We start from the raw sequence: 13,758 nt of genomic DNA on the forward strand, positions 1-13,758 counted from the left end.
GTGGAGTGTAACTGACACACTAACTTGCTAATTTATTCAATAAGATGCCAGCCTTGCGGTGGAAGTTATACGGAATGTGAAGTTAACGTGTGTAAATCATCAGACTGCATCATTTTCCTACTTAAAACTGTCCAATTTCTTCCCACGTTAGAACAAAAGCCAAAAAACAAACACTTGGGGGAAAAACTCGTTTAAAATTACAATTATTTTTATTTGTCTTTAGTTACGAAATTTATTCTAAAGTGAGACAAATATGCAAAGGTGATGAATTGTTGAACTTAAGGCAGTTTTTAAATGTTGCTTTTCCAGTGAACACAAACAGATGAGCGAATAAAGCAGCAGCAACTCCAACTTTCAGTACACTCTCCAGTACCCCACTCTAGAAGTCTCTCTTGCAACACTTTCCTACACTTATCGCGAGAACAGAGAGGTCCCCTTGGCCCCTCCCTTCGAGCCAGCTCAACTCCACCTACTTCCCGCCTGACGTCAAAGGTGCGCCGGAGTGTCTGAACAGCAGTATCGGGGGCGGAAGTGCTCTCGACGGAAGTGATCGCTGCGTGAATCGTGGGTGGGATGACCGCTTGCCGGCTCTATCTAAGGTTGCTGCGCGCATCCTCGAAGTTCATGGCTCAGCGCTTACTCGAGGGTGTGCCCCCTTCCAGGGGTCTACACGCGGGGTGTGGTCCCCGAAGGCTCTCCATCGAAGGCAACATTGGTAAGGGCCAGAAAGTAGTTGCCAGGCTTCGGCCTCTGCAGAGCAGGTTCCTGAGAGGCTAGGAAAGGGAGTTGGGCCCAGAACCCCTTCCTTTTCGATCTGATGCGGCCAGGCTGCTTGTTCTCAGCTCCCAGACCTTTCCCCACTCAAGGTGCGCTGTGTGCCTTTGCCTCTTGGATTTTTCAGACGTCAGGCCTTCGTACTCTCCCACAGGGATACGTTTATTGAGGCATAAAAGCCACGCAATCTGTTAATGGGACAAGAGCTAGCTTGTTTTGGTAGATCAGAACGGAAGCGACAAAGAGAAGGATGCAATTTCTTTGTTCTCCTAAGATGAGGTTGCTAGATTGAGGGGAGGAAAAAAGGATGTCCATTTAAAATAGCATTTCAGATAACGAATAATATTTTAGTGTGTGTCCCATGCGGTATTTGGAACATACCACCTCCCCCCCCCCCAAATCTTAAATTCAAATTTAACTGAATGTCCTTATTTTATCTGGCAACCCTACCCTAAGTTTATAAACTCCAGTCATTCAGATATCACTTTCACTATTTTTGCCATGTCTCTGCTGGTCCCACTATAGTTTCTTAACATTTTTCTTAGAACAGCTCACTTTTTAAACTTAAAAAAGTGTGTTAAATTAAAAATAACTGTTATAAGAGTGAATAGAAGTCCAGTACCTTAAAAATATTTCAAAATAAAATGAAAGCAAAATATTCAATTAGTAACTGTTAGTTACTAATGTTGCTAACGTCTAACTTGAGGCTTTTACCTGTAGGGTGCTGAGCCCTAAAAAAGGATTAGGAAGTTTTAAGTATTGAAGACTTTTAGCAGCAAACTGACAATTTCTCAATTTGTTCATTCAACAAACAGCCCTTTGAGCAACTTGTGTATTTCAGCACTGCTGTTGGCCCTGAGGATACAGTAGTGAACAGAACAAATAAAAATCTCTGCTCTCATGGGACTCTAGTAGAGAGAGATACACAATAAACAACATAAACAGTATGTTAGATATTAAAAAGTGTGATGGAGGAAATACAGGATTGAGAAATTGAAGGAAGTTGCAGTTTTAAGTTGAGTTGTCAAGGCAGGCCTCACTGAGAGGGTGATAATTTGAGCGAAAGCCTGAGGAAGATGAGGGAGTGAACCATGTGGATAATGTGGAGAAGAATCTTCCAGGCAGAGGGAAGATCAAGTGCAGAGGCCCCGAGGTGGGACGTGTGTTCAGGGAACAAGGTGAAAGCTGCTGTGGCTGGAGTGGAGTGAGGCAAGGGGGCAGGTGAGGGAGATGAGGTCAGAAGGTAAGGGGTGGCTAGATTGTATAGGCCTTGTAGTCCATTATGGAATTTTACTCTGACTGAGATGAGAAACTGTTGGAAGATTTGAGCAGTCAAGTGACTTGATTTGACTAAGATTATAAAAAGATCACTCTGGCTGATATGTTGAAAATAGAAGGTGTCAGGAAGTTGCTGCAGTGATGAGTTATGGTGTGTAGGACCAGGATGTTAACAGTGGAGGTGGTGAGAAGTGATTCGATTCTAATTTCATTTAGGGTAGGGCACACAGGAATTGGTAACAGGAAATTGTGGAGTATAACATAAAAGGGGTCAGTGATGACTCAAATCATTCTGGCTTGAGCAACTTGAAAGATGGAGTTCCAATTCTCTTAGATAGAGAAAAGTGGGAATAACAGTCTGGGGACAGAAGGGTGATTTCAAGTTTTTGGTTTTAGGCACGTTAGATTTTTATATGCTTATTAGATATCTAAGTAGGGCTGCTGAATAGTCAGTTGGATATATGAGTCTAGAGTTGAGAGTCTCTCTGGATTGTAGTTATACATGTAGATGGTATTTAAAGCCAGGAGCCTATGTATGTTGATAGAGAGGACCATGTCCTGGGCATGCAAATGTTAAGAGAGATTGAGACAATGGGAAGGAACCAGCAAAAGAGACAAAGAAGGAGTGACCACTGAGATGAGAGGAAAGCCAGGAACATGATATGCTGGAAACTAAATGAAGAAGGTGTTTGGGAAAGAAATGATCAACTGTATACTGCTGTTTGAATAATGGAACTCTGGTGAACTTGAACAGTTTATAGGAGTGGGGGCATGAAAGTCTGATTATGAGGTTCAAGGAGAATGGGAGGTGAGGAATTGGAAACAGTGGGTTAAGACCACTGTTTGCAGTTTTCCTTGAAAGGAGAGATGTAGAGTAATAGCTGAAATGGGACAAGGGTTTGAGAGAGTTAGATTTTTTTTTTCTTTTCTTTTTGTAAGAGGAATTAGATCATATTTATAAGCTGATAGAAAGGGAGAAGATTGGTGAAACAGGAGAGAGAATAGACTTGCCAGAGTGATTTTAGTAAGCAGGAAGGAATGGAATCTCCTGCCCAAGTTAAGAAAGATTGGCTTTAGCTAGGAGCAGTTTACCCCTAATAAACAGGGAGAATAGCAACATAAATGATTACCGACTTGAGTAGGTACCGTGGGGACTTGGGGAACATCTTCTGGTTCTGTCAGTGTCTCAGTAGAATAGGAAGAAGGATCAGCTGAGTGTGGGGAGAGAGGAAAGACATGAAATAGTCCAGCGAGTGAGCAGGAGAAGTGTAGAACCGCTGGGCGGCATTAAGGACCCATTTGGACTCAGCGGTCTTGAATTTTAAGTGAGACCAGTCACCACAGATGTGTGTTGTCCTCCAGCTAAATCAGAAACATTGAAGGGAATGAGAGGGGCTACCTGCCTCATGGTGTTTTTTGAAAAAAGATTTTCTGTCCTATCCTTGGGGAAACATGCCGCTAAAGGAAACTTTGTCCCCAGAGCCCAGAGAGGTACAGAGTACTTCACAAAATCAGTGGTTTGGACGGATGATTTAGTGAAATTTGAAGTGCCTATCCCAGTTTTCCTGCCTTTTGCTTCTCTTCTTATCCTTTCCAGATTTCTGTGCCGCCTCCTTGCTTTCTCTGCAGCCAAAGCTCAGTGGGTGCCTGCTGTGGAGGTAGGCTCAGATGTGGTCGAGGCCTTCTCTTGTAAGGAACTCACGGCTAAGTGGGAGGAGCGGACTTCTAAGCATAGTTTCTGTACCAAATGATGAGTGCTATGTTCGGACATGGAGACTTGGAACCTCTGGGGTAGGAATTCCTCCCCCAGAGGAAAGAGTGTTCTAGGCACAGGAAGTAATATTTGCCAACACAGAGCCTCAGGAGACACGCAGTTTTAATATCAAGCTTGTGCCGGGAGTTTGAAGGGCCTGTGAGAGGTTAGCAGAACAAGAATCTGGAAGGGTAGGATTTGCCAGATGCTGGACAGCGAGGAGTTTCTCACATAGGCTGTGGGAGGCTACTGAAAGCTAGTGTGTGCCATGGCCAAATTAATTTTTAAAAGGAAGTGGACTAGAATGAATAAATAAAAATAAAACTTCATAAAGTGGGCATTTTGTATGTCTTATTTGCTGCAGTACCCATCGTGCCTTGCGTCCAGTTTGTTGAATGAATGTTGGAGTAGACTAGGTATTGTGGCCATTGTAGTTGTTGGAGGGAGGGAGGATGCAGGCCTGAACAGAGAGAATGGTGGGCATCACCGGACATCATGATGGCGTGAGGAAGGTTTTGGAAGTGGAATTGACAGGACCTGGTGACCACTTGGAGGTGAGAGAGAAGGAGCCTTAATTTAGACACTGACTGAAAACTGAGGATGGGAATGAAGGAAGAAGTAGTCTGGGGATGTAAGAGTGATATTTAGAGGAGGTGCCTCTGAGACAAGAGATAGATGTTCTGAGGTAGATTAGAGAACCTGAGGTAGATGAGAGTAAGTGCCTGAAGTGCATAGACAGATTGGAGCTGCAATCCCAGACATGGAAGTTGTTGACTTGTCAGGGTAGTTGTTGAAGTCTTGGAAGTGAATGCAATTGCCCAAAGGAAGTGTGACTAATGCAAAGTGGACTGGGGGATCTTAATCTGGCTCTTTCTAGTTTTATCTCCCATTATATTAGTCTCCATCACCCCCACATGGTGATGACTCTCCCCAGACAGAATTGGGCACTGCCTCCTCTGTGTGCTCACATAACATTTTGTACCCACAACTGCTGCTGCATTTGAGTTCTGTTGAGACTGTTGACACCCTTGGTACTTTCCCTGGATTAGCCACAGAGTGTCTTGTTCATCATTGTGTCACCAGCATCTAACCCACGTGTGGCCTATGGTACTCAGCCAGTGTTTGCTAGATGCTTGAATCCTGGGCTGTGATAGCCATGTGCAAGTTAGTCACTGGTACCCACACAGGAAGTGCAATAAACTGCTTTTACAATCAAACAGTTACCTTGTTCTCTAACCACAGGTGACATTCCCCCGCCCCCACAAAAATCAGAGTATCCATTCAGGAAACCTGAACAGGGGAAGGTGAACCCCTGTCCCAGCTGGAGTTAGATAGGTTTAGAGGGACTTGTTTTGCTGCTCTAAATCTTGTTAATCTGATCCTGCAGGTACAGACAGTAGCACGGAAGGAAAATAGATCAGTGAAGCAGCAAGTAATGGCATCCAGCATGAGTTGTGAGCCATATGCTATGATTAAAAGTCAAAGCTTGGGATCTAGAATCCCTTAAAATCTAAAAAATAAAATACCTAACCTATCTTTTTTATATAAGTGTATCCATCACTAAAGTGTATTATCACCTTCCAAAGTCAGTTATTCTGTGTTTACAAACCTAAATTGAAAAAGGATTGCTGTAGGAACTATTGTTAGTGAGTCATCTCAGAGTAGTCTCATGTTTTTTTTTTAATCTTCATTTCCAAAGACCCAACAGAGAAGAAGAAACCTCCCTTTTGCCATTTAGAGGCTTTTATGTAAAGCAGTGGAGAGCCTTCCTAATAACATATCCTCCAGCATTCAAAATTAGTGATTTAACATCACTAGTGTCATCTTTTATTTTCCTTAAGTGTAAACATTTGGGCAAGATTCCTAGGGAAAAAAAGGAATCTTTGTATATTGGATACAATGTTAGGAATAAACTGGATTATCTGTTTCTGTGATTTACATCATTCCATCCATCCATCTCATTCTTAGCACTGGCCAGATACTCAGGATGCAAAGGAAGTAAGGTTAGTCCCTGTCTTCAAAAGGTGAGTTCCCAGTCTAGCTGGAGAGACTGATGAGTCAACAAATAATTACACTGTGATGCCTTTTAAACCAGAACAGGCAGTAATTAACTATGCCCAGGGATAAAGTGGAGCTGGAAAGAGTTCAAGGAGACCTCACTGAGAAGGAGACAGTGAAAGGATGAATCAGCTGGTGGGCAGAGCTGGGGAGGACATTCCGGATCAGCGAGGGTCTTGTGCTGAATGCAGAAGCTTAATTTCCACTTTGGAAGTTGTGAGGAATGTTTTTTTTTTTTTCCTTTTTTTAACAACGAATTTTTTTTTTCTTCTCCTGAAAAGAAGATGGAAGTAATCAGGGCTAAAATATATCAAGTTTCTTTTAAGTCAGCTGATGATTTTTTTTCCCAGAATGCTTTTAGGCTCAGAGCCTGTCTGATCATGTGTACTTAGCCTCAGTATAAGTTCCTTGAGGGCAGCATCTCAGCTTACTTCATTTTAGTTATAGTACCCGCCGTTAGTGGCTACTCAGTAAACATCTGTTGGTGAATGAATGAATATAGCATCAGATATGGTTCCTGAAATAAAGGCTTTAAATTTTCTTTGGCAGAATTTTTTTGCTTAAAGATAGGCAGTTTTATATTTACTGCTTTTGGTTGCTTCTTGGTAAAGGATTTTACCTATTGTTCAGAAGAAAATGCCTAGAGATGATAGTATATTTAAGAGGCTCCCATGAACTCTGGCTATATTTAAAATGATAGATCATTTTGAGTGTTACATCAAGATACTATGTTAACTACTAGGTTTTAGTATAATGTAGCTGTAACAGGCATTGTATTGCTAGTTTATAGAAAAACTTGAGGGAGGGAAAAAAAAAAACATGATTTAGGAAAAGATGAATGTTAACAACAGAACTGTTTGATCCATCCTGTGGAATGACAATACTGGTGCTAATAAAAGTCAACGTGTTGATGTAATGTACTCTAATAACAGAGTACCTCCCACCCTTTCTCAGGTCATGACACGCATAATAAAGTACAGCGATAGCCAAGGCCCTAAGAGAAGGTTTAATGCTTCTTACGAGGTGAAACCGCCCAAATTTCATGATATTAGAAGTATACTGAAAAAGAACAGGTAATTGTGCTAAGTCTGAGATAATGATATCAGAAGACGCTGGTGCCCAGCATAGAGACCAGACAAGGGGAGGCATTTTTCAGTTGGCCCAGTGTTATTCTGAAGAAGAGAACTTCTGCACACAGATGTTCTGGTCACCAGGAGGAAACCAGTGTAGCACTGGAGAACCAGACAGCACCGTTCTTGTGAAACCCCTGGGAATATTTTAAAACCGAAGTCTTAAAAAAATAAAAAAAACTTAAAAGGAAAAAACTATTATGGTCAAGTATCGTAACCCCCAGAAAAGTATTATAAATACATAATTTTGAATTATTTTTAAAAATAATTATTCCGTATTGGTGGGTGGTGCTTGGCACAGCTGAGCTCCACTGGAGTGCAGTTCTGTGTTCATTCTATGGTAAATTACCCAGGCTCTAAGCCCTACAGTGACATGGATGGCAAAGTTCCTAGGACCGTCCATCAGCATCCACTGTTATTCTTTGCTGAAAGTCTAGCTTCTCATTTTTAAAGTGGCTTTCCAAAATTTTTGGAATAGGGAGTGGTGGGCAAGTTGGGGGTGTTGCACTGGTATGATTGTTCCAATAATTGGGACTGTATATTTCCCATTACATCTCATTTATTGGCATTCCGGGTTTTGTGTGTTTAAATAGCACCAGTCTCAGAGTACTGACTGCCCTTGGATGAACTAATAGTGTCTGATCTCAGAGGTGAAGTTGGCACGCCCTACTCCTCAGGGCCCTTCCTTTCCATCTGCAATTGTTCCTTGGGTAGTTGTTTTTAACTTTTAAAAATTTAATTCTAACAACCATTTTACCCCACCCATGTAAGAAATAAGTTACCTTCATCTTTTGATGTGAATTAAAATAGTTTTTCAGCCCATAGCCAGGAACCATGTTTTAGCCTTAATCAAAAACCTGCAATCTAAATATTGACCATCTCTGCCAAATATTTTGAACCAGGGGTGATTCAGGGCAGGCAGATGTCTGATAATAGAAATTCAACCAGTTTGTAGTTCCTGCGACCCTGTTGGGCACTCCATGACAAGCCCAGAAGGTCTTTTTGGTAGTCTGGGATGTGGTTTTAGAACCTATATTTTTTAAAAACCACTTCTGTTGATTGTGATCAGATTGTTCTGGATACAATCTGAAATGTAAGTCTACATCACAGTCACTTGGGGCATACTTTAAAAATGTGGATTCCTAGGGATCCAACTTCAGAGGTTCAGATCCTGTTAGAAAACCAAAATTGAGACCCATGAAAAATCAAACCAATTAAACGCTAAATGTATCAGAGGCAGTTAATAAATATTTGTTTGCGTCAACTGCCCAACATGGTAGGAATTTGGTGTGAGCTAGAGATGTCCTGAACTTTGTGGAAGAGGTGGGCCTTGGGCATGGTGGGGAAGGGATTTAGACACAGGCGGAGCAGAGCAGGGGAAGGCATTTATTCACTGAAGTGTGGGAGGGGCAGAGGCGCACACGAGCTCAGTGGACGTGGGATTGAGAGATGAGCATGACTGTACAAAACGCACAGATTTCTGTGTTTGTTCTTCACCCCCTGTGTTCAGAGAGGAGTTGGAGCAGTGTGTAATAAATGTCACATATTGGATGTGTGGGCTCTCCTGCTGAGACATCTCTTTACTCCCAGTCATCAACCATGAATGGCTGATAGAATCAACTTAAAGGATGCCTCCCCTTCCCTTCTCTTGGTTCCATTTGGGTTCCTCCTAAGGGTAGAATTCACTTGAGGAAGCTCATCTCTGATAGGGGAGATTGAGCCCCAAGTGCTCAGTTGTTTTGGTTCATGTTTTGGTTTTTAACAGATGTGGGTTTTGTAGGGAACTGAAATTAATAATCTGTTTTATTCACTTGGCTGGGTCATTAGTCTGGGCTTTGGTTCCTGCCTTGGAGGAACCCCGTCTTCTACTTAGAGAAACAGAATTACAGTGGCAGTGATGGAGTCTTATCCACATTGCCAGGCCAAGCACAAGCATTGGCGGGCCAATCCAGCTTATAGGTGTAAGGTCCTGAAAGGCTGCACACAGGGTGTGTATCTAAGCAGAATCTAGAAGACTGAGTAGTAGATGGTCAGAGGAGGAGAGGAGGCGCTCCAGGAAATGGGAAAGCGTATGCGAAGTGACATTTGCAGCAGACCACACGGCCTGATTAAAGTTGCAAGGCGTTTGGTCCAGCAGGAGCTCAGGATGTCTGAAGAGAAGCTGAGGCAGAGCAGTCTATACAGGGGCCAGGTTTTGATATGTCTTATATGCCATGCTGGACTTCCCTGGTGGCTCAGACAGTAAAGAATCTGCCTGCAATACAGGAGACCTGGGTTTGATCCCTGGATCAGGAAGATCCCCTGGAAAAGAAAGTGGCAACCCACTCCAACCTATTGCTTGGAGAATTCCATGGACAGAGAAGCTTGGTGGGCTGCAGTCCATGGGGTCATAGAGAGCTGGGCATGACTGAGAGACTTTGATCGTCACCACCACCATCATACGCCATATGCTAAAGGGTTTGAATTTTGTCATGAAGGGAGTTGGGACCTGTCACAGGATTTTAAGCAGGGTTATTTTGTGTGGTGTGGCTGCTGCAGTATGAATAATGCATTGAAGAGGGCAAGGCCAGAGTTTGAGAGGCAAGAAATGAGAGCCTGGTCTTGAGTGGGAAATGGGAATAGAGAGAAGGACAGATGGGGAAATTTTAGAAGGCATCTTCAAAAGCACTTGGTGGCCACTTGAGGTTTGGCAGAGGAGGAAGAAGTGGTGCTCCTGTGCCCTGAGATTGGGATATGGGAGGAAGCTCAGTTTGGTGGGGAAGACGGTGAGTTCATTTAGCAAATGTCAGTACTTTGAGGTGCTTGTGGGACATTCAAGTGGAAATGTCTGGAGGGCTCTTAGATAGTGAGTCTGGAATTTAGGAAGGTGTGGGCTAGATGTTGGTGTAAATGGGAAAAGAGAACTTAAATGCTGCGGTGCTGGGTTCATTTCATCTCCAGAATATTCCTCATAGCACTCACTGCTTCCCACCTCCTCTGCTATTGCTTTGGTTGAAGCTCCTGTTACGTTCCAACTGGCCTGTGTCTACATCCGTCCATTCTTACCTAGCTGGTGGAGTGTCTTAAAAATGAGATGGTAACTTGTTATTTTCCTGCTTAAAACTCTTCCTCAGTGATTTCCCGTTGCCCTTGGAACAGAATTCAGACTTCTTCGCATGGTACAAGGCCCCATGTGGCCTGGCCCCGCCCTGCCTGCTGCCCTCTCCACACTCATTTTGAGCCGTCCTTCGCCCTCTTTGGACCACACTGTTGCTGCAGTGCCTTCTTCAAGGCCGCAGATTTCTCTTCTGTCTTCTTGTGCACTGTTCTTCTCTTTTCCTGACCTCTCCCCCCACCCTTGGCCTGGCTGCTCCCTCTCCCCTTACCCCACCTGTGACCTGATCAGTCCTCGTCTTTCAGGTTGCACCTCAGGTCACATTTTTCAGGGGAACCTTCCTTGATCTTTTGAGCCGCATTTGAGTCAATATGCGTTTTTCTTGCCCAGCACTTAACACTGCAGTTAGTTACTCATGTGTTTATTTGGCGTCTGTCTCTCGTACAAGCTCTGTGAGGGCAGAATCCATCCTGTGTTTTGTTTACCATTGAACCACCAGTGCCAGACAGTTCTGAGCACATAATAGCACTCCCTGAGTATTGGTTAGATTTGTTGAATGAATGAGGGTCATTGTCTTCATTTTCTACAGAAAAACTTACAATTTTATACTGTCAAAGAATAACTGACTGTGATTCAAGGTTTATAACATATGTAGTTGATTTCATCTACTTTTGAGAGTCTATTCCATTTTTAACTGGTATTAAATATTCCTCTGGGAGGTTGGGGCAATAAAATTACAAATCAAATGTTAGGGGTATTTTTCCTCCCTGTTACCTGCATTCATCTGGTTAGCACAGCATGATCCATCATCTGTCTGACAGTGATGTGGCTGCTGAGTTGGGCATTTGTGGAAGAGTTGAGTAGCAGCCTTCTCCTGTAACCCTGATTTGGGAAGTGTCCCAATACATGCTGTTTGCATTGCAGCTGTGGGAAAATCCACCTTTGTGAAGTTACTCACGAAAACTTACCCAGAGTGGCACATAGCTACAGAACCTGTAGCAACATGGCAGAATGTCCAGGCTGCTGGCTCCCAAAAAGTAAGTTTTCAGTTGCGGTGGGTAGTTGGCAGGCTTGGGTTCATAAACTAGTTGTAGTAATCTAATTTGCTCTGAGTAGGTAAAGTAGTCCGTTTTGTGTCTCCTTTTTGAAATAGCTTCATTTCAGAAAGCAGACCATGTACATCAGGGAGGGATGGCTTGTTTGAATGTGTTTAGTTTTGATTTTTGTAGTTTTTACATTTCTGTGTAAGTGATTGCCTCTGTTCTTTCCAGTTTCCCAAAGCATGGCCAGCCATCCTGGCACTGAAGATTAAGTTTGTCATTCCTACCCTTAAGTATTTTGTTGAAACTGACCATCAGGATTAGTAGTTAATTACAGTGATTTTAGCTTAGTTTTGGAGTCTTAGAAATTGAAAGGAACCTTAGAGAACATCTTGTCACATTTTGAGTCAATGCAGAAATCATAGCTAGCATTTACAAAGTGCATACTACGTGCCAGGCACTGTCCCGTCCCAAACACTGTACGTTTCACAGACGCCTCGTGGCTGAAGCCCTCCTGTCAGGTATGTTGCTGTGGGAGAGGCCACGGGGTTGGTTTCTCACCAGCCACATCAGTGTGAGTAGGGACCAACCAACTGGATGTGAACCTTAGAAGCAACTGAGTGGCAGCATCTCCGCAGACTCCTGTAGTTCCAGGAGCAGTCATGAGTGCCTCATTCTTGCTTTTAACAGCCTATTGTTAGAAAGTTCCTGTATGAGCCACTTGGCATACCTGTGACTCTGATTCATTGGTTCAAGTTCTGACTCTTAAGTCCTTTAACTTTTCCACATGGCAACTCTTCATTCATTTCTTTTTTTTTTTTTTTTAGCTTTTTATTTTTTAAATTTTAATATCTTTAATTCTTACATGCGTTCCCAAACATGAACCCCCCTCCCACCTCCTTCCCCATCATTCATTTCTAAGGCAATGATTTCTTGCCTTTTTGCCCCCTAGAGTCTTCTCTTTGAAACCAAATACCGTTTTCCTCCAGACTGTTTCTCATGCAGAAGTAACTTTGTGTAGGAGATGCACTCCTGTTTGTTGGTTTTCCACCAGATGTTAGTAAGAGTAGCACTCAGAGCTGAACAGGACCTCTTGGAGGTAGTCTACATGGTACAGAATACCATAGAACTGGTTCTCCGTGCCCTTTTCTTGTTCTTCCGACTTAGGATCGTGTCACCTTTTTTGGCAGACACTTATTGAGGATACTTGTTTTAACTGTCTCCATCTATGTATGTGCATGTGTGTGTGTATTTGTGAAATTAACTTTTCTATTTAGTAAATAAATAATCTTTTTCTGAGTATGCCACAGGGCACCTGCTTTGGGGATTTAAAAATATATCCACAGATTTGGTACTGTTTCCTTCTTGAAGGAAATAGTATTAATTCTTTTATTCTTAATTCTCCCCTGGAGTGTGATCTGGACTTAGTGACTTGCTTCTAATGAGTACAGTGTAGCAGGATTAATAGTGTGTGCCTTTCTGTGGTAGGTGGTAAAAGACATTGTCTCTTCCATCTTGCTCTCGCTCAATCACTTTTGGCTCTGGGGCTGCCAGCTGCCCTGTGATGCAACATACCTGTCTGTGAAGAGGTCCATGCAAGCAAGGAACTGGTCCTGCCAAGAGCCGTGTGAGAGTCTTCTTGGAAGCAAATCCTTGAATCCCCAGTCAAGTCTTCAGATGACTGTAGCCTCGGCCGATATCCTGACTGAAATCTCATGGAGAACCCTGAGGTAGACCACCTGGCTAAGCTGTATCCCAAATTCCTTTCCTGCAGAAGTGGATTTAGTGAATGTCTTTTTTGTTTAAGCCACTAAATTTTGGCATAATTTAGATAATTGCTACTCTCATAATCCCATTGTCTAGAAATAAAATAGTTAACATCTTTGTCCTTTAAAATTTTTTTCCTAGAAAGAAGAAAATGTGTATGTTAACACATATAAATGTAGGAAACATACACACATTTCATCTTTTTTAAAAATTTGTTTATTTGTTTATTTATGGCTGTGCTGGGTCTTCGTTGCTGCGCAGGCTTTTTCTCTAGTTGCAGCAAGCAGGGACTTCTCTGTGCAGTGCTCAGGCTTCTCATTGTGGTGGCTTCTCTTGTGGCGGAGCACGGGCTCTAGGTGAGCAGGCCTCATTAGTTGCAATGTGTGTGCTAAGTCGTAGGTGGCGCATGGGCTTATTTGCTCCAAGGCATGTGAGATCTTGCCGGACCAGGGATCCAACCAGTGTCCCCTGCGTTGGCAAGTCGAGTCTTTACACTGAGCCACCAGGGATGCCCACATTTCCTCTTTTAAAATAAAAATTGTGATTGTCGCTTGCACATCACTTGATGCACAAGGTCTCCTTCCTTTCACAGTAATGTCACTTTAATGGTTGCCGTATACTGTATGATGTGGTGTGCTATCATTTAGTTATCCAGCCTTATTTTGAATGTTTACTTTTCCAATTTCTGCTTATTATAAAGTGTCACAATGATGAATATTTTTGTACCTATATCTTTTTTTCTTTTTAATGGCTTAATTTTGAGGGTAATCTAGAAGTGGTATTTGGATGTCCAAAAATTACATGTTTTGTTGAGACTTTTGTTACATTTTGTAAAATCTTCCTTCAGAAAAGTTTTACTATTTT

At 42.7% G+C, this 13,758-nt stretch overlaps 1 protein-coding gene across 2 annotated transcripts in view; it reads left to right on the top strand.

Moving 5' to 3' along the window:
• The first annotated feature begins 494 nt into the window (after positions 1–494).
• Positions 495–13,758, top strand: part of DGUOK (deoxyguanosine kinase) — a 33,757-nt gene continuing 20,493 nt past the window's right edge. Inside the window, exons 1-2 of one of the 2 annotated variants that reach the window (XM_069583718.1) lie at positions 495–715; positions 11,012–11,124. In XM_069583718.1, the coding sequence (XP_069439819.1) occupies positions 574–715; positions 11,012–11,124 (255 nt within the window). In that variant the 5' untranslated portion in view covers positions 495–573. The remainder of the gene's footprint in view (positions 716–11,011; positions 11,125–13,758) is intronic. The other variant, XM_069583717.2, reaches the window with a different exon arrangement.

The sequence above is a fragment of the Ovis canadensis genome, chromosome 3 (genome assembly GCF_042477335.2).
Source record: "Ovis canadensis isolate MfBH-ARS-UI-01 breed Bighorn chromosome 3, ARS-UI_OviCan_v2, whole genome shotgun sequence".
Classification (NCBI taxonomy): Eukaryota; Metazoa; Chordata; class Mammalia; order Artiodactyla; family Bovidae; genus Ovis; species Ovis canadensis.